Genomic DNA, 21,440 nt, shown 5'->3' with positions numbered 1-21,440 from the left:
TTTATATCAGCCGAGAATCATAGAATCATAGAATATCAGGGTTGGAAGGGACCTCAGGAGGTCATCTAGTCCAACCCCCTGCTCAAAGCAGGACCCATCCCCAATTAAATCATCCCAGCCAGGGCTTTGTCAAGCCTGACCTTAAAAACTTCTAAGGAAGGAGATTCCACCACCTCCCTAGGTAACGCATTCCAGTGTTTCACCACCCTCCTAGTGAAAAAGTTTTTCCTAATATCCAACCTAAACCTCCCCCACTGCAACTTGAATATGGCCTCAGAGCATCCTGAAAACCAAATTCATTTCCAACCCACCGTGGGCCCTGTCCAATCAATACATCTCACTCCTTGTCTCTATTGCATCCTTCTCCCTGTCTCCACATCCTGCTTCCACATGACTCCATATGCTAGAGCTACTTCTGTGCACTCTGCACACCTCCTGTTTCTCCTCTAAAATGCATTTCTTCTGAAAAGGCCTCTAGAACCAAGACTGCTGAATAACCAGATATCTGAACTTTAAGACAAACTATATGGAAAAGTCCTATTGAATTTAATGGCAGTGAACGTGGCCCGGTATGCCTAGGGTAACAGTCACTGGAAATGCCAAGATCAGGGCAGGCTGCAAAAGGGAGAGCAGATACTCCCAAGACTGGTGGGTAACACTGAAGTTAAACTCCCCAACTAGTCACAAACTACTTCTGTATCTTTTGGATCGTACCCAAAATACATGCTGCCAGCCAATCCTTTAGTATCTAAAACTAAAGATTTATTATAAAGAAAAAAGAACAAGAAGACACATCCACAGCTTGGATAGGTCATTCAGTCCTTTGTTCAGAGCTTTGTTTGTAGAAACGAAGTTACTCCAGAGATAAGAAGCAGGAATTAAGACAAAATGGAGAAGATGCAGCTGTCTTTTTTAGTCTTTTGCCATGCGGCTTGTGCTTCCTTTGTCCCAAACACAAGCTGCCCAGCACATGGCTTGGAAGCCTTAGAGTTCTGTCCATAGGCATGTCCCTGCATGCCTTGCTGAGTCATAAGGTGTATCCTTTGCCTTCTCTCAATGGATCACTTGTATAGTTAATGGTCCTTAACTACTCCTGCAGGAATTCTGCGCCACTCACATGTGCAGAATTTATTTTCCCCACAGATTTCTTTGCTTCCCTGCAGAAAAATGACTTTTTGATGGGGAAGCAAAGGGAAGCCACAAGAATGGTCATGTAGCCCTCCCCACCTCTTCCTGCACCCATCGCTCCTCAGCTGCAGGGGGAGAGATCCCTGTTCAGGGAGCTGCTCCCCCATCCACCCAACCCCTGTGCATCCAGACCCCCTCATACCCAGACTCTCCCACTGAGCCTCACCCCCCCTGCACTCACAACCCCTCCCCCGATGAGCCCTACTCCCCCTGCTCCTGGACCACCCCAATGAGCCACCCACATCTAGATCCCCACCCCACCAAGCCCCAACCAGCTGCACCTGGATCCCCACCTCACTGAACCCCACTCCCCCAGTATCTAGACCCCCCACTGAACCCCTGACACTCAGACCCCCTTGCCGAGCTCTATCCCTCCCAGACCCCCACCCGCTGAACCTCAAGCACCTTCTCCTAGACCCCCCTGCAGAGTCCCATTTCTGTTGCACCCAGAACCCCCCACAAGCCCCTGTGCATCCAGATCTCCTCCGCACCCGGATCCCCCACTGAGCTGCCCGCACCCAGATTGCCCCATACAGAACCCCCTCAACCCAGACCTGGATCCCCCCACATTAAGCCCCTCCACACTTGGATCCTGCCTTGCTGAGCTTGCCTGCCCACACAGAGTGGCAAGACTCTGAGTTGTTTCTGAGGCGGGCCGGGTCTTTGCACTGTGTCAGGGTTGGGTACAGCCTCACCGCTGAGTCCATGTCCCAGTGGGGAGCTGCACAGTGATCTTCTACCTCTGTGCAGCCAGTGGCCTGTGCTCCCCAATGCCATGCTGGAGCCTTGACATTTTTTTGACAAATAAAATTTGCAGAATTTTAAAATATTGTGCACAGAATTTTTAATTTTTTTGGCACAGAATGCCCTCAGGAGTACTTAATGGGCCATCAAACAGGCTAGGCAGTGCTGATGCCAAACTCTCTGGGGGTGTCACTCAGAAGCATAGCACAAATTTTGAAATACATACATACATACATATCTATAATCCATAATATGAAGGTGATACAAACATATAGACCAGATTATCATATCTGGCAAATTATAACATTTTTGCAAATGCCTTACATGGCATATCAGGCACAACTCATTGCAATTTTACAATATTGATATTCATAATATCCTCAAGGGTCCCCCAGATTCCATACAGTGTCACAGTGAAAACAACAGGATTTCATAGAATTTGAATAGGCTTCTATACAAGTTTCCCTAAAAACCTATAGAAAGTAATAGAGAATAAGATCTGTTCTATAGGATTTTTGAACCATCCTGAAAATTGATCGTGTGGGTTGAAAATAATCTGTGGAAAGCTTATTTTCTTTTACGCTTGTATAGGATTTCACTACAAGGGAAGTATAACAGCATTTACAATACATAGAATAAAAACCAAAAATCATGGAGCCAACAATATTGGTGCTCAAATTTACTGTCAGCCACTGTAGTTCGTTTAGCTCATTCCCCATCCTTTGTTTGTATATTGTTTATTTAGGGCTAGATTGTAAGAATCCAATGTACGCTGAGAAAGGGACAGCATGTAGCTGTGTTGCCCCGGGAGCAGATCAAGGACTGAACTATGATTCAGAGTCATAATTCACTCCTTGGTTCCTCACCCTTTCCAGGAGGAAATAATCTTGCCTAGCCTTATACCAGTCAAGGATTACTTCCTCCTCTGTGCCAGCTCAGCTGTGCTGGATAGCGCAGTGAAGAGGTGTAGTCAAAGTCCCACTCACCTACCTAGGATGGAGAGTAGCTGCTCTACCAAGACTGCTACAATCTTAACCTCACTCCGTACACGCTTTGGGCTAGGCCTTAGCCTTCGTTTGTCTCTGGGAAATGCTTATCGGTAGCATACCATCCATGCTCTATATACTGAAATAATATTAAATAATAATGCCATAGCCTCCAGCAGTGGGGACTGACTGAAATCCAGCCAGACAAGATGCTGCATTTATTCCTTCTTGACACTTACCAGTCACCACATCCCAGCCTGCCTATTTCTGAACTGGCTTGTCCGTGACGTAAATAGAAAATTCCCCACAGCACAAAATAACTGGTCCTGTCTCTTAAGAGCGAAAGCAAGGACAAGGCAGCTGTCGCTCTTCCACGACACTTATGCTTGATGTAATCATGAAGGGGAAAAATACTTTCTTCACCGCCACGTGGGCCATGGTACAGGAATTCTGAATCTCTCTGCACTGCAGTTAACCAGGATCACCAGTGCTCTACTTTCTACCCCACTAGTTTCCTGTGTTGCAGGAAATCTGTACTTTGAGGTGACCTGAGACGATGGCATATGGAGAGAGGACATTGAGGGTTGTGGGCTGAAGATGACAGTACTGTCCTACCAGGTGATCCATGGAGTGGAGCCCTGGCTGCAGGTTGTTCTGAGAGCCGGGGATATGGTCTCCCCTCAATATGTGCCTGAAGCTTCTGTTAACACTAGTGGCAGTTATGCGTGTGCTGGGCTGGCATTGTAATTGATGGGACCCCAAGCTGCAGTAGAGGGCAGAAGAAATTGAGTAGATGAAATTCCCTTTCCACTCCTGGATCCCAGGGTGTAAGGGATCGAGCAGCGAGATTCAGTTCTTTCCAGGCACTCTTGATACTGTTGCTGGGAAGAAAAGATCAAGCCACACTGGGTGTTGCCAAGTCAGAGCGACAAAATGGTCCGCTCACAAAATGCAGAGGCCCAGGCTTGCATGACTTGTGCCTATGGTCAGCCTTTTAATTGCAATCCAAGGGGATGTAACATACTTAGAGTGGAAGATGGGTGTCTGCTCATTGATCTACTGTTGGAGAAGATAATGAATGCCAAGGTCACTGTCACAAAATTACACTGTCTCCAGTGTACATCGTTCTCTTGTAATTTAGCTCCCTCTCCCCCTGCTCTCCTTTATTATCTTTTACTCTTGCGTTACCGTTCTTTTTCTTGATCCTTTTACCTACTGCCCTCCTCCCTGCCGTTTTCACCCATTCCTCTTCCTTCACTTTCCTTTTGACCCTTTCCCCGCCTCTTTGGTACACATATTATGAAATAGGTTGCTACATTGCTGACTTAGTGGCCCTGTGGTAATGCCCTGCCCTGTGGGAGATGCATTCTCTTTGCCATCCTGGTCTCTTGCTTTTTTTTGGCTATTAGGGGACTGAAGCAATGTGCTCATCAACTGAAAGAAATGAATGCCCGGCACTGTTCAAAATAAGTGAGAGACACTGACCTGGTCCAGCCTGTCCACCTCAGCCAGAAAGATGGTAGCCACAAGGCAGGAATTTGAATATGGGAGTGCTGTAAGGACTCCTCAGGGATCAAGCAGGACATGCATGACCATCTCTGGAAAACCGTGCCCCACTGCCAGCTCTGAATCAGCATCTTCTTTCCTTGATATCTGAAATCAATAGCTTGATGCCAGAAAAAGGCAGAGCTTTCAAAGTGGACACTTTAGACTGACAGCTTGGGGGCAGGGCAGCTCAGCTGCTGTGTTAGGATTTTAAATTGGTGAGTGAGATGGATGGCGAATGAAAGTGAAAATTGCAGTAGATATTACTTGTGTCTGATTTGCCATTTAGTTAAGTTATAATTCACATTTTAGCAGAGCCAGCACCTGAGATGCTATCCATTTGATTAACCTGATACAAATTATCAGCATGTGGAACACAGCAAAAAGACCAAAGGACTGAGGAAATAATTTATTCAGTGGGTATCTAATGTTTCTTGTGACTTCAGTCGATTTAGGCGTGCGTTTGATTATGTGGTCGTGTTAGTTAAATTACTGAAACAAGGTGTAGTGGGACATTGCTAGATCTGTATATGATGAAGGGGAATTTTGATCCATAATTTAGTAGTGCCAAATCCTGAACTTCCTACTGAGGCAAAAGTCCCATTGAAGGAACAAAAAGAAGTTCAGGATTTGGCACAAGAGTTTCTAAACTGAATGCTCTGGGCCTGATTTTTATTTCCACTACGGCTGCTTTACATCACTATAGCAGTGTAAAGAAGACATAAATTACATTTACAATCCCATTAAGGCCCTTTTGCACTGTCAGAATTGTGTAAAACAGCCCTTGGCTAAATGAGATTCAGGCCTTCTGCATGCAGAAAGGATGGTCTTGTGGTTGAAACACTGGCTCAGGGCTCAGTCAGGAGATCTAGGTTCAAGTCTTGGCTCTGCCAGAGATTTCCTATTGTGACCTGAGACAAATCACTTAATTTCTTTGTGCCTCAGTTTCCCATTTCTTCAGGGCAGGGGACTCTCTCATTCTGCACTTGTATAGTGCTTAGAATAGTGGGGCCTGAATCTAGGTGTTACAGTAATATAGCAGCAAGTCACCATTCACTGCTTCATTGTGTGAGAGGTTTTAAAGGGCAAAAATCTTAGGATATTTTCCCTTTCATTCCTTCTGAGTGCTGGTGGAGCTGTTAGGCATGTCACTCAGACATTACACTAGCAATTAGCACTAGAAAATCCTGACTCCTGGTGCCAAGGAGCCAATTTCACACTCCTAATCTACAGAGGTCAAGTTTGGGAAAGATTAAAAAAAGGGTGAGGCCTGCATTAAATTGTTCACTGCTGTTCTGATTGTTTCAGCAAGACACTGTGACAGGGGAATAAAACGGACAATAAACATTTCAGGGCAGCTGGAGTATATCACCTCTCCCCCAGGTGAAGGATTCAGTCTGCTGTTCTAAAATGACAGGCCTGCCACATAGAGGGGTAGGGTAATGTCAGGTCCTGAAGGAGTTTAATCTTATCTGATCCACAGTAATAAATGGGAGGTTGTTAAGAACAAAATGAAATAAAAAAAAAGCTAGAAAGAATAAGACTTTAAAAAAGGAGAAAATCCTGAGCCCACCTTCCCAAACACAGACACAATAGCATGTTAGTCGGTACTGCTTTTAAAGGCTTCCATAGGGGAACCTTGCGGATTATATTCTGCCCTTACCATTTAAAGTACAAAGCAAAATGCTTTAGTCCTGTTTCAAAAATATTTCCCTTCATATTTTCTTTCAACTTTGAATATGTTGAGCTCTCCAGTCAACAGACTGGTGGAGAGACTGTCTCTACACTAAATGCCAGTGCCATTTCTACACTAGCTGCCGGGCAATGCTCTTGCATGGGGCTGGTTAAATTATGTTAAAAGCACTAGAACTGGTTGGTTGAATTATATAAAAAAGTGATTTCAGACTATTTCTTCTGAATAGTGAATTTCCACATATGTTCTACTTCAACTTACTGGTCTTGATGCAGGAATTACCAGGTGAAATTATATGGCCTGTGTTGTGTAGGAGGATTGCATGATCATGGTCCCTTCTGGCCTTCGAATCTATGACTGAATATAGGTCAGACTACTTTTATTGTTGAGGTCATAGAATTTGTTGTTTGAGTATTCACACAACCACTGATTTATTTGTGGACATGATAATAGATACCACACATTTCATGTATTTTAGCACAAATCATTATTTCTCCTTAAATTTATGCTGAAAATATGTTTCCCATAATTCTTTTGTTTAAAAAATTTCAGCCATTCAATCAAGAAGCAGAAAAAATATGTGAATTAGGTGACCAATCACACATTGTATAACAAAGAGCAAATAGCTGAGAACAGTTTACAAATAACCGACAGGTTGAAATTTGGTAAAATTTGGTATTTTGTTGAAATCATGAATAATGAGCATAGTCAAAGAAATCAAGATTGAGTCAAAACAGAAAATTAGGTCAAACTTGTTGGATAATTTATTTACAATGAATTCCACCAGCTTTAGATAATACATTTCCTTCAGAAGGCTGATGCTGACACCTCTGCATTCTGCTCATCATATTTCCTGTAGCCTGGTAGCTCATTCTTAATTCTCTCTCTGTTGCTAGAGATCCTTAAACTACTTCGGGTCTTCTATGCTGTTGTATTTACTTAACTTACACCAAGAGACGTTAGAGAACAAATTAAAACCATGTGTAGCACCAGCCCTTAGTGTCACCAAATTAAAAGGTCTTTTAACATTTCCATTATAAACCCTCATTTCAGGGTTTATAAATCCTGAGAGTTTTAAATCAGATCAGACTGAAGACAGAGGTGTAAGTGTGAGCCCCGCAAATTGAATTACAGAAAATAGTGCAAATCTATTAATCTGTTTTAAATTGTAAAGCATCAGAAATGATAGTGGGTATAGATGCTCTCTTTTTTAATACCAAATGCTAGCTAAACTCACAAGAGAATGCAAAATCTCTGATTATTTAGCCAGGAAAGGGTAGAAATTGAATGGATTTGATTGTGATACAGTATTAAAGAAAATGAAGTGCATAACTAAAACAAATCAGTCCTTGCTTTTTTATTTTATGGTGTCCTGTAATATGAGGACACCAAGAGGTCCCTCAAAGAAATGAACAGCAGATATATTTGGAACAAAGCAAAGGAAATACTTCTCCACAAAGCATATAGTCAGCTACTGTTGCAGGAGATCATCCAGGCAAAAATCATGGCTGAACTGGAAAAGGAGTTGATTATTTCAAAGTAGTTTGTAGCTATGGAAGCAAAGATAATGAAATCTCATTTTTTAGAATACGGGCCATATATTTAGCAGGTGTAAATTGGCATAGTTCCATTGAAAGCTTTCACCAGCTGCAAGTGCAGTCCCATAACTTGATAGTCTACAGAACTGAAAAGTCTTCCTCTGTAAGGGACTGGGACATAGGCAATCTGGCCTAAAACTCCCAGCTGGGCTGGTGTCCATATGTCAAGGATGGCCACAAGATGGTAATCCATGAGCAGGAATTGAGGAATCGCTAGAGCCAGATGCAATAAGGAAGAGTCAGGGTCACAGTCAGGCCGGGTTTAGAGACCAGAGATCAGAGGTAGTACCGGGCTGGAATCAGAAAGCAAGAGTCAGGATAGGACTGAAGATCAGAGATCAGAAAGCAAGGTGATATCTGGAGTTGCAGCAGGCCAGAAATCTGTATAGTTGCCCAGACCACTTCTTGGGGCCCCATCCAGGGTTAAATAGTGCACTTGACCAGTCAGAGGCCTGCAGGGTACTATCACTCAGTGGTTCTCAACCAACGGCTGCTTTTGGCCCAATCAGCACACAGCTGTGGCCCATGTGACATCCTCAGGGCCATACAGGTAGTATATATAGTGTGTGGTGTTAGGGGGCTTATTCCTTCACCCACTTACTTCCCTGGTCCTTCTCGCATGAACAGAGAGCAACAATACCTGAACTCCAAAAGTGCAAACACTTCGATGTTTATTGGGGTGAACTTTCAGCAAGTTCCAGTTCCAATAATTCCAGTTTCCTTCCTTAGTGTCTGTCATAAATATAAAGGGAAGGGTAAACACCTTTAAAATCTCTCCTGGCCAGAGGAAAAACCCTTTCACCTGTAAAGGGTTAAGAAGCTAGGATAACCTCGCTGGCACCTGACCACAATGACCAATGAGGAGACAAGATACTTTCAAAGCTGGAGGGGGGGGGGGGGAACAAAGGGTCTGGGTCTGTCTGTGTGATGCTTTTGCTGGGGACAGAACAGGAATGGACTCTTAGGATTTAGTAAGTAATCTAGCTAGATATGCATTAGATTATGATTTCTTTAAATGGCTGAGGAAGTAAGCTGTGCTGAAAGGAATGGATATTCCTGTCTTTGTGTCTTTTTGTAACTTAAGGTTTTGCCTAGAGGGATTCTCTATGTTTTGAATCTAATTACCCTGTAAGGTGTTTACCATCCTGATTTTACAGAGGTGATTCTTTTTACTTCTATTAAAATTCTTCTTTTCAGAAACTGAATGCTTTTTCATTGTTCTTAAGATCCAAGGGTTTGGGTCTGTGTTCACCTATGCAAATTGATGAGGATTTTTACCAAACCTTCCCCAGGAAGTGGGGTGCAAGGGTTGGGAGGATTTTGGGGGGAAAGACGTTTCCAAACAACTCTTTCCCAGTAACCCGGTTAAACAGTTGGTGGTGGCAGCGAAAGTCCAAGGGCAAAGGGTAAAATAGTTTGTACCTTGGGGAAGTTTTAACCTAAGCTGGTAAAAGTAAGCTTAGGAGGTTTTCATGCAGGTCCCCACATCTGTACCCTAGAGTTCAGAGTGGGGAAGGAACCTTGACAGTGTCCCCTTTCCCAGCTCTGACACCACAGAGCCTTATCTGTGTCCCTGTTCCCATTCCCCCCCATAGCAAAACATGATTTCAATTTCCCCACCCCCATTCCCTGTTCCCATTCCCTGCCTACTTCCTGACTGACTGCAGACTATATAGTAAAACTTGAGATCTGCTTAGCTATACCTTAACCAATCATTTTACTGAAATTTAACTAACCAATCCTAACATATTGTAACATGATTATGTAACCAATTATATCCCACCACCTTAATTAGTTTACACCCAGCAAAATTAATTATACAGCAGACAGAAACAATCACAGAACCAGACAGAGATTATACAGACAAACAATAGGGAAATGGGGACTACAGTGATAGAACAACACAGAAATGAGGATTTCACATCCCAGCTATTGATAAGTGAGTTCTTGCCAGACAGGATGCTATCAAACTAAGTTTCCTTTTACATTTTCTAGGCACTTCCCTTTCTCTGGAGGTGATAGGCATTATCAGCACAGGATTGTATTCCTAACAGCCCAATAGCACCTTATTTCAATGTGACTAGTTTGGGATGTAAGGATGTGTCCGTTCGCTTCCCAGCTTATGGCTGCCTCTGCTGCTTAGCCAGAGATCTTAGCCTAAGAACAGGGCCTCAGACTGTCACAATAAGAGAAAGCCCTTACACCGGCAGACAGTGATTTTGATTTTTTCTTTTATACCTATAGAACTAGCTAAGTGATAAGAATACATCTAAATTCTTAGAGTATAGGCCTTTACAGACAGGCCTGATTATCTATATCCTAACATGTGGCTGCGGCCCACGTAGCACATAGAGAGCTGCATATGCGGCCCACAATGGTAAATAGGTTGAGGACTACTGAGGTAGTACTTCCTGCAGTGCCCAATCTCCACAGTGTTCCCTGGATATGTCTCTGCCTGCCCTCCCAGTGACAACATGGCAATGCTAGCCATCAGGCTCCACTGACCAGGGTTCTAGTCCCATGGATCCTTACATCCTCTCAGTGCCCCCAAACCTCCTCATTTACAGTGTTGCCTTACCTGTTAGTTGTAGTATCGTGTTAACTTTCCTTTACACTGTCAGACTTTGGCCGGAAAGGTGGACTCGATGGAACTCTGGGCCTTTATTTCAGTTCTCAGTAAGTTTCTCTGCTCTTACTATACCTTAGGCCCAGATAAATCCATGAAAATCCTTCCTAGATTGAGGCTGTAAGATTCTTTGAGCCTTAGTGCTTTTTAAAGTATGTGTTTCTGTGTAAGGGTCTTTAGCCTCTCAGTGATGATCTTTAGATGTCAATCCCCTGGCTGGTGAATCCGTTCCTGAGTCTTAATTTTAACCACTTGTTTTGATCAGAGCAACTGTTGGGGATAATATATTGGTTCACAAATACCTGAGACATCTTCTTAGTCCTTGCCATGCGCCAGTTTTTTGACAGTACACAGGAATGAGGATGCCTGGAAGAAGCCAACAGTATTTTGCCTCTTCACATTTCTCCCGGAAGAGCTGCATGTTGTTCAAATTCGTCTTGTAAGGTTGCCCAATGGATGTGCCTACACAAAAGATGTTCCAATAGTTCAACAGATTTATTCCAGAAAATGATGATTAAATAGCTATTTCAAATGTTAGCACTAAGGCTTGCAAAATGTAACTAAACACATGCATAAGATCAGCACATAAATCAGCACAGTAAAACAGTTTTGTAAATATTTATGTACTCAGCGCTCTCAGTTTCACGCTTGCTTCCTCTGCCACCTCCTCTTAAATTTCCACTTGCGTTAGTTTATGGCTGGAAGTGTTCTTGGTTGTGTGCCTGACATATTGTTTAATTGCCTTCTGCTTTGTCTAGTATCGTATATACCATAATCCTAAATCTTCCTGGATTCCAGTTATCTTAAGAACTGGACACAAATATCCATTTAGATACAGGGACAGATTCTATCTCAGATAAACCTTAGGAAATCTGGTCTAGCTCCACTGACATCAGTTGTTATTATTCAAGATTGGGGCCCCACCGTTCATGACATTCCACAGACACAAAGGAAGAGACAGCTCTGGCCTTGAGAAGCTTACAAGCTAGAGCCACAGTAGCGCATGAGCAAACTGCTATGCCCACACACAGCCCCGCTGAAGGCAGAGGGGCTCTGCACAGGCTCAGCAGCCTGCATGCATGCTAGACATGGCAGGATCAGGGCCTCAGAAGCCTATTATTATTATGTTTGTTTATTACAGTCGTGCCTAAAGACCAACCAAGAATAGGGCACTGTACAAACACAGAGTAGCAGACAGTCCCTGCCCTGGAGAGTTTACAGATGGATACAGGATGAGCAGAGGAGTAGAATACACTAGCAAAGTGAACTGTGTGATGGTAGCAAATGTCATGTTAGTGCCATGATTTCTTTTAGGTAGGTTTAGATAGGAGAGGATCAGATAAATTGAAAGAAAAGGGAAGGAAGGGGGGGTGAAGGACACAGGGCAGCGGGGAAAGAGGATAGGAGGGGCAGACATGGAGTGAAGCTAAGATGAGACTGAGGAAAGGGGAGGGAGAGGTTTGGACAAACAGGCAATCAGCATAGGGCACAGGAAGTGCAGTCAAAAGTGTAGAAAGTTCTCGGAATGTCTGGAGGTCCCTTCTTTGGCTGCTTCTGCAGCAGCTCTGGCTAGTTCCTGTCTGCAGTTTCCCCCAAGGCCACATGGTGGGGAAGGGGGAAGCACCATCGGGTCCTAGTGATCCCAGAGCTGTGGGTGGTGGTCTTCCCTACACAATTCTGGATCTATGGGGTGCTGCAGGGAGAGGTGGCCCCAGCTGGGCCCCATTTTAGCCCGTCCTCCAGTGTAGCAGTCATACTGACATACAGGTGGTGGGGATAGAGGCATACAATCAGATATGTACCATTTATATGGATATTAGAAGGTTTTACTGAGGTATTGTAATTGATTGCCAGCTAACCATGTCTACCCCCTAAGTCATCGTTATTGAAGTTACTATTACTCCTCTGTAATCACACTGGAATCTGACCTACTCAGCTTCTATTACATTTTTCCTCCAGTGTAACTGGGGATGGATGTCCCCGTGCCAATAGATGTAACAACCGAAACTGAAAACTAAAAATAAACTCACTGGTTATTTTCAAGTGTTCAAACCAATTGTCTGTTCGGAGCCATGGATTCTTGAAAACTTTGACTGCCATATTCACTAGCTACTGACACTGCTACTGCTTATCTTTTTCTTCACTCTGGTCTAGTGGTTCTCAATTCCTTTTGGTCAGAGAAAAGGCCAAACAAATCATCTTGCAATCTAACGCATCCCCATAGTGCTTTGTAGTTACAAAGGATGGAGATTTTGAAGGCATGGGATAATTTTTTTGGCTATTTTAAGGATGAGTTGGCTTTTGCTGCTTGAAGGGGGGCTTTCTGGGGGAAGAGGCTGTTGTTGCTGGGTCTCACCCATATTGTGCATTTGTCAGAAATACGTTACCTATGTACCTTTGTATATCTTCGTGGCAGCTTTTTGGAATCAACAGAAACTTTCTTTGTGTTTACTTTACATGATGTTTATATTTCCATACTTCATTTGGAATTTGTAATCAGGGAACTTTCTACTTCATTGCTATTGAAATAGATGCCTATATTTACTCAGGGTTGCATTTTCAGCATAGAGTGAAAGGGGAAGGTAATTTATCCCCCTTTCATATGGATTTTCTGTACATTTCCTGCACATCCGACTTGTTCAAATCATTTAATTTGTTATCAGGTTATTTATTTTTAATTCCTCCAGACAATGGGCTTAATTCTCCTCTCACCTACAATGGTGTAAATCAGAAATAAATCTGCTGAAGTTAGTGGAATCCCGTAGGTAAGGACAGGATAAGTGAAAGGAGAATCTAGTCCACCATTTTGAAAATGTTCCTACTGAATTGTAAAAGAGGACATGTCTCTTCCCAGGGATTTTATAGTCAGTGCTTCTTCCAATGATTATACTCAGAAAGAACCTTTAAGAGTTCATTATTGGTGTAATGGAGAAAATGGATTATTTATATTGATCAGAGGTGATGCTTATCCTTGCGGAATCATATGCTTTGGTCCTTAATCTTCAACGTGCATGATTAATAAAGATATGCTCTGCAATTTTGGAAATGCGGAATGGTTGCCATACAATGCTGACACTTCCACAGTGTACTGTGATACCATATAGCATTACATGTATTCCCTGCTCTAAACACAAGAGGGCGTGAATCATGATTCTGCTTTCATCCGCCTAAACTAATGTAAGTCAGGAGTGAAATGGAGCGTTGGCCTTGTGTAAAACTGAGATAATTGAGAGCATTTGTGAGAGATCAAATACGTCCTACTTGCTCTTGATACCTTGTCCAGACAATGCCCAGCCCTGTGACTAAAAGCTTCCTGGAACATATTCTCTCCCAACTGTTTTATGGGAGGGAACTCCACAGGCAGCTCTCAAAATCAGCACACACACTGTTTTTGTCATAAGGTTTCCATGCATTTCCTCTCCTGTGGCTTACCCTGAATGAGGAATCCAGGGTTGGGCTCCATGTTGAAACTTCCCTTTGAAAATGAAATCGCTTTGGTGGTATTGAGACTGAAAGTCTCTCTCTCTCTTTTTTTGAACACCAAGTACAGTAAATGTGATTGTACTATCCAACAGTAGTGTATGAGATAATCCCATCCCCTGTCACTTTCTAACAGGATAATGTAAAAGGTATTCCACAGAGACAGACAATAATAATTTGTTAATTCCCCTCAGTATTTCATGCTTCTTGTAGTGCAGCTAATTTTCTCTGAGTACTTTATTAAAATTCACAATGATTTTGCAGTCCCACCCTAATAGCTCTCCACGGAGGCAGAGACTGTGAAGGTGAGAGCTGACAGAGTGACACTATATTTTTCCTCCTTTTCTCTACAGACTGTATTATTCCAGCTTTCATCCCTTGAGGGCTGTCCAGTTGATGAGAGTGGGCAAATTGCAGCATACTCAAGACATGTTTCCTCAAGCACTGGAAACCTTGAAGCAGGTCAGTGTTGACTACTGTGTTCCTCCCCTCCCATATTCTCCATGAATCCTCCATATATTCCTCCCCTTCCAGCTCTGATTGCACCTTACTCTTCTGAATACCATTCCCCAGTCTTTCTCTCAGTGCCAACTCCCCAGGCAATAACTGCAGAGCGTGGTGATGGGTCATTGTTGCTTAGTGTTTCAAGTGCAGGCTTCCTTTAATATCAGTCATTTTTAATTACTATTCAGTAGCATAAAGGTGCCATTAATCACCCCCTAACCTTGAATGGAAAACAGCTATTAAATTGGAGAAGGGTAAAAATATTTCAGTGCCTTATGCAGTTCTTCCCTCTTCTTCTTATTTCTGACTATGCCCTGAGTTGTTCCTTGTCGGAGTGGGTGTGAAGGGTAAAAAAGAAGGAGAAACTGGTAATGTTAAATGGCCAGATGCTCTTCTTCTCCTACGAGGGAGGAAAAGTGGGTGTAATTCCAATGGGAACTGTGGAAGGAGGATAGCAATGGTTGCGCTGCATTCCCCACCCTCCCTGCTCCCAAACAGAAGCCCTTCCCCACATTTCCACAGGTTCTGGGCTCTGTGAGTTGAGAGAGGAGCTCAATTTGTTTTAACACTTGTGTTTTCTTACAAGCCCCACTTCAAATCAGTGAGCAGCTTCTGTTAATCCCTGCTATTTTTTATCATTCCAATTCTTTCTCTCACTGGGATCTGTTTTGGCAGATGCTTCCTATCTAGTTATATTCCAGGTTTAAGCCGTCCCTGTTGTGCCTGAACTGAGTTTATATTCACTTCCTTCCACCCCAGGCTCTGCTCTGCCATTATATTACCATTATTACCATTTAAAAAATATTGAAGAAAACACACACACAGGCGGTTTGTATCTCTGCTCCACAGCAGCTTTTGGGACTTTAGATTATAAGTCATCTCCCATCCCAAGCTCCCAATAAGACTTGCTGCCCCAATGCCTTCTGGCTACTACTTTGTAATATTGATGTTGCCCATTTCAGAGTCAGGCCTGAAGGAGCTACACACAGTGAGGTCCTATCCCAGTCTCTCTCCCCATCTCCGGTGTCTGACGCTCTCTCCTTTTTCCCTCTGCTCATTGCCTCAGAAAGCCATCTGCTCCATCCTTTTGTCTTTTTGCTGCTAGGCTAGGACGGGGCTCAGCACTGACGCCAGGCAAGGCTTTCTGTTGAAACTGTATCACAAAACACAAGCGCTACACAGCACCTAATTGGTATGCTTTGCTACAAGGCCGGCTGAAGCAGCAGTTTCATTTTACACTCACTCCTGTCATGTTCTTTGTGGGACTCACGTTCATGTGAGACTTGGCGCTACCCAGAAGCTGCTACCATGTAGCCGAGCAAGCAGAAACAGCTGATGCTGTACACGGGGGCCCGAGTCTTCTCTCACTTACATTAGTGTAAATCTGGAGTAACTCTGTTGAAGTCAGTGGAGATACATTGTGTAAGTGGGAGGAAACTTGGCCGTAGAGAACATTTGCACCCCACGGCTCTGTGGAATTCTGGGAAATGTCAAGCCTTTTCATCAGCTTAAGCCATATATCAATAAGGTTATGGCTCCATCAGACCAGGGGCAAGGACATTCATTCTCACAAAGAAACAAAGCCTATTCACCATTTCCACATCCCTAGCATACACAGCCAGAGTCATGGCTTTGGATGCATATGCACAGCTCCCATTGAAGTGAAAGGGAGTCCCATGCAGGTATCTGGGCATTATATTTTCCCCATGTGTGTAAGTTAGCAAATTAAAAGAAGTGATCCTCATAGCTGTCTACCCCCAAATCATCATCTTCTGTGCTGCATAATCATTTACATTGAGCTCAGACTCCTTTCCCTCCAGAACTCGTTGTACTCTTAAATGATAAATGATTCCTAAAAGCTTCTTAGCTCAGTAGAAAGGAGCAATAGAAAATGTCATAGCGTCCGATGATTGTTACTGAAACAAAGGAGCCCAAGCTACACAGAATGAGGTGGGCTGGGGAGCGAGAATGGCCTTGCGGTTACCCTCTGACTCAGGAGATGTGGGTTCTTTGTATCTATGGTACTTCTATGGCCTCATCACCCTAGTATCTGAGCACCTCACAACCTTTAATGTGTTTATCCTCACAACACCCCAGTGAGATAGGGAAGCACTTTTATCCATTTTTACAGGTAGGGAAATGGGGCACACAGAGGTGAGGTCAGTTGCCCAACATCACACTTGAAGGCTGTGGTAGAACAAAGAATTGAAGCCAGGTCTCCACAGTCCCAATCCAGTGCCCTAGCCACTGAACCCTCCTTCTTTTCCGAGGGGTCTGTTTCTTGCTCTGCCACGGATTTCCTATGTGGTCTTGGGCAAGTCACTTTGCCTCCGTGCCTCAGTTCCCCACTTGTAAGACATAGAGTGAGAGACAAGCACTAAACAACAGCATGGTACAGGTGAAGATGGCAGCCACTGACAGCAATATGAGCAACATCAGGCTTAGTGTATTAATGGTCACCTGCTGATTGCCCCTGAGGACAGTGGAGCTGCACTGATGTAATGGAGAGCAGAGTTTGTCCCATTCTTCTTAACGTTATGTGGTTGGATTCTGTACACCCTGAATTTCAAGATGCAGATACACTAAGATCATTTTCAAAAAGAAAAGGAGTACTAGTGGCACCTTAGAGACTAACCAATTGGGTTAGTCTAGTACTCCTTTTCTTTTTGCGAATACAGACACGGCTGCTAACACGGCTGCTATTCTGAAACCCATAAGATCATTTTGCCTCTTTCTCCTCCTTTTCCCTGGGATGGTCCTTGTAAATGGGCTTGATTTTTTTCTCAGTTCCATGAGAATAACTGAGAGCACGCTCTGACCCAAAGTATAGATTGATATTATTTTATTTCTTTCCATTTATCTTCTATGTTTGTTTAGCAGTGATACAATTGAGGAACTTAAGAGCTGTCTCCTTCAATGCAGACATTGTCTGTATATTTGTATTCCCATTACTTAACATCCATATACTACATGTGTAAATTACTATTTTATATTCCTTACAAAATTGTTTACAGATTGATTGAGGTTTAACAATTGATTATGAATGTATGTTGAATAGTTGAGAACTTCCACGTTTTTAATAATAAATTAGTATTTAATGTGATGTCTGTCCTAGCTAGTCTTAGTAAGTTAAATCCTCACTTGATAGGTTTAATTTAAATTGTGTCCAATTGTGGTTATTTAAAAAAGCTGATGAGAAAGTAATAAATTCTGGTTCCTTTTCATTATTCAGCAATGAGCCATATGGCTGTCTGGTGCCAGCTAATATGCGTTGCCATTTCCCCTATGACATTTATAGCTTGCGAACATGCGCAGTTCACTGGTCAGGAGATGGAATGAGTCCTCAGTCCGAGTTCAGCTTTCATAGATGTTACTATAACATTCTAGTGGGTGTACATGCATCTTGCCTGGTATTAGTTTTTCTGATTCTCTTATGTTATTGTAAGAAACTAGATAGAAATGGTCATCAGGAGAATCCCCATAGAACTGGCTGAATGTATGATTTGGATGAACTAAAGGGGTGTTTGGTTGTTTTAAACTATATTGCCAGTTTGGGGTCAGCTTGCCACTTTAAGATCTGCTTTCAGTAAGGGGAACAGGAGTACTTGTGGCACCTTAGAGACTAACAAATTCGTGTAGCCCACGAAAGCTTATGCTCAATAAATTTGTTAGTCTCTAAGGTGCCACAAGTACTCCTGTTCTTTTTGCAGATACAGACTAACATGGCTGCTACTCTGAAACCTTCAGTAAGGGGTGGCACATAGCAGTGTTTCTCCAGGAACTGACCAGGGAGGGAACAGGGAATCACAGAATCACAATCTCCAGCCTTGCTCCCCTCTTTCTTTCATGGATGAGTAATCTGCTATTGATCTTCACCTTAGCTAATTACTTCCCCATCTGTGCCAGCTCAGCTGCACTGGTTGGTGTATTGAGAAAGCCAAAGCTGAGGGTCCACCCATTCCCCATGCAGCCCGTCCTCCCCTCATCCACCTGCATGAAACTGGGGAGACCGGTAACGTAGGTAGCCTGTGAAGGGGACTAACGGGCTGCCTTGTGCTACCTTGTAAATCAGAGTAGAATGTGGCTTCTTATGCTAAATCCATCCCTGGTGTAACTCACATAAAGTCATAGAGTTATACTGGGGCTGGATTTGGCCCTTTGCAATTAGATATGTTAGAGTCCCTCCCTGTGTTCAGGAACTGCTATACTCTAGTCCTCTGTTTAATGCATTCCAACACTGAATATCATCCTTCCTGGAACGTTAGCCAGACTGATTTCAGTGTTAGTGTTAAGGAGAAGGATTTGGGATAGACAGAAGGAATTGGGATCTGAGTGAGATTCACATCACTCATGTAAATCCCATGTAATCTGATTTCCACAGCCACTACTCCAGCCTGTGGGTTGACAACCCCCTCTGCATTATGTGTGCAGTGTATTAAGACCCCCGAATACACAAATGTCATGCCCCTTCCCCTTGGCTGCCCCTATTGCTGCATTCCATGTCAGCCCACTATCAACGCCCGCCTGCACCATTTACCTCTTGTTTCCGCAGCTCCAAATTGGGGGTTAAATGATGCAAAGGACCTTGTAATGGCCCTCTCCACAATAGTGAATTTCTGGCTGTAAGAATACATTAGATCCTCCAGTAGGAAATGGCCACATTACAGGGAGGCAATACTGTACTTCTGGAATACAATCTGAAACTGGCTCATTTTAACAAAGGCAAATTAATTTCTTTTTTTATTGTTAATAGCTAGACTCTGTATTGCTCGTGATTTGAAAAAATGTGACCCCCACTATGGAACTGTGGTATAGTAAAATATAGACTGTCCTTGTAGTGGAAAAGCTTTCACACAAAGTATACGCACAAGAGAACTGCCAAAAGGAGGATAAGTGTTTAGAAATTTGGTCACACTGTTTAGCATACTCAGAAGAGGAGGGCTGCCCAGCTGGCAAGCCAGAATCTTTAGCCAGGTTCTTTGAATATTAACCTGATCCTGAACGGGTGATGTATGATGTAGTATATTAATGTTTTATTATAACTCTGCCTTACTAAAAAGTTTGAAAAAAATGAACACGGGAGAGTAAGATTATAGTTCAGTGAAACATTTGCCAGCAAATAGCTGTAGCTGAGCTGCAGATTGGCTTTGAGGAGCCAGGAATGGTTCTAATAAATTGGCAATAATGGAAGTGCACTAGTGAGCTATCAGGAGAAAAGATACCTGAAGGAGCAGCACTGTCATATTAGGCAGAAGTGTGTGCCTAGAGCACATGGGAAACCTCTGTCAAGGAAAGAGGTATGATTGACTTCTAGGGCACTTGTTGACCAAAGCATTAAAAACTGATTTAAATAGTAATCACCTATCACAGTTCAGAAAGGTAATTCCTCACCATTCAAAGCTTGCGCACAACTGGACTTTGGGGAACTAAGTGGAGCAGGGGGCTGGAATTCATCTTCCATCCCATGGCTGTTCCGTAGGGCTGCAGCACCGTTCCTTCTCGGCTTTTACTCCATCCTTGGGGATTGGGTAATGGCCACTGCCCCATCATTCCATGGTTTTGTGACACTTGAGGCCAGACGGCATGCGGCCTTTAACTGGCTGCACAAGGCAGGTTGGGGCAGTGAATGGCTGGGCAAAGTTCATTTACCTGCATTTACCTGAGCACAGGAACTACTTGCTTCTGGGATCTGTTGGGGCAGTTATCACCCCTTAAAAGGCCTGGAAGAAGGACTAGGTTTCTCACCCAGCTCACTTACCCTGGAGGACAGAGCACACAGCATCCCACTAATAGGTGGCACTACGTGGTTCGCTTCCCTGTGAACCATGGATCTCTTCCTGAGGAGGTGCAGCTCTGTGAGCAGACGCTCAGTATGTAACTGGTCCTGTTCCCGGCATCCTAGCCATGCCATTCTATTCAATGCAGAGTCCCCGCTGCCTGGATGTTTTGCTCAAGAGTCCCCTGTTACAGCACTAACCTGTCCCTCCACTCTTGTGTGCCCATCACTATAAATGAGCGGGATCAATTTCTTCACTATAATCCCAGTAGCTGAGGTAGTGGCATGATGTTTATAAACATGCAAATAAGAAAATTTTTATACACACTATGGTGACACATTATCCAGATGCTGAGCTGTGTCCTTTCCTAGCATAACCCAGCACCATTATTACCCTTTGGTAAGTGGAAGAGAAAGCGGGGTAAACCCTCTCACCCCAGTTGCCATGCAACACCTGAGAAATCCCCCTTTATATAAACAGATTTTTGTTCTAGACCCTGCTTCCATTCTGTGTGAGCAACAGTAGCTGTGATTATTGTAAAATGAGGCTGAATCTAAAGGCTTTTGTTCTTCCTTTACCCTGTGTAACAAGCATTTGTTTTAATCAAGAGACACAGGTGAAACAAAAATAATTTCTCCAGTACACTGGCCTTCACATTGTACCACATCAGTGCAATGCAGTTTGCTTTCTTCTTTCATCATGATGGAGTGATGCGTCAATACATTTGCATATGGATACATGCATCTTTGATGTTCAGCACCTCGTCCAATCCCAGTGAAAATCAGACACAAATGAATGTGCTGTGCTTTCATTTGCATTCATAGAGGCGCATTCATAGAGGCACATTCATACCAATCATCTAATGGGTTTTTATATTCTTGAGGGAGAAACTGTGTGGCTGATGACACCATGCCCTGTGTTGCAGCGGTACGATTACTGTAGTTCTTCATAATTAGATTTATTCCTTAAACTGAGAGGGAGACCACAAGATCCAGCCTCATCTCTGTTACTTACTGTGGGAAGTATGAAAAGCTAAAGAGAACAGGCTAGTGTTCCGAAAACAAAAACTGCATTTGCCTTTCTGAGCTTCAGCTTGGTAGAAAGTGTTTTACATTGCGTGAAAATCACGCCAGGATAGCAGGCCTGCACAAGGCCCTCAGCACCACTTAAGCCCTCCAGTGGCTCCAGGATTAGGGTTTAAGATGTCATTGATAAACTTGCCATTGATTTTAATGGAACCAGGATAGGACCCTTAATGCAGGGTTTAATTGGAGCCCTCTGCAATAAGGTGATGTTCGC

The 21,440-nt window shown here is 43.4% G+C and overlaps 1 protein-coding gene across 3 annotated transcripts in view; it reads left to right on the top strand.

Annotated features, from left to right (window-relative positions):
• The window catches only part of SMYD3 (SET and MYND domain containing 3), a 657,545-nt gene that overhangs the window by 632,897 nt on the left and 3,208 nt on the right, over positions 1 to 21,440 (top strand). For all 3 annotated transcript variants that reach the window (XM_077811879.1, XM_077811878.1, XM_077811880.1), the window contains one exon: positions 14,214 to 14,322. In XM_077811879.1, the coding sequence (XP_077668005.1) occupies positions 14,214 to 14,322 (109 nt within the window). The remainder of the gene's footprint in view (positions 1 to 14,213; positions 14,323 to 21,440) is intronic.

Source organism: Eretmochelys imbricata, chromosome 3 (genome assembly GCF_965152235.1).
Source record: "Eretmochelys imbricata isolate rEreImb1 chromosome 3, rEreImb1.hap1, whole genome shotgun sequence".
Lineage (NCBI taxonomy): Eukaryota > Metazoa > Chordata > Testudines > Cheloniidae > Eretmochelys > Eretmochelys imbricata.
The sequence above is the reverse complement of the archived record's forward strand: the minus strand, read 5'-3'. Positions and strand labels throughout refer to the sequence as shown.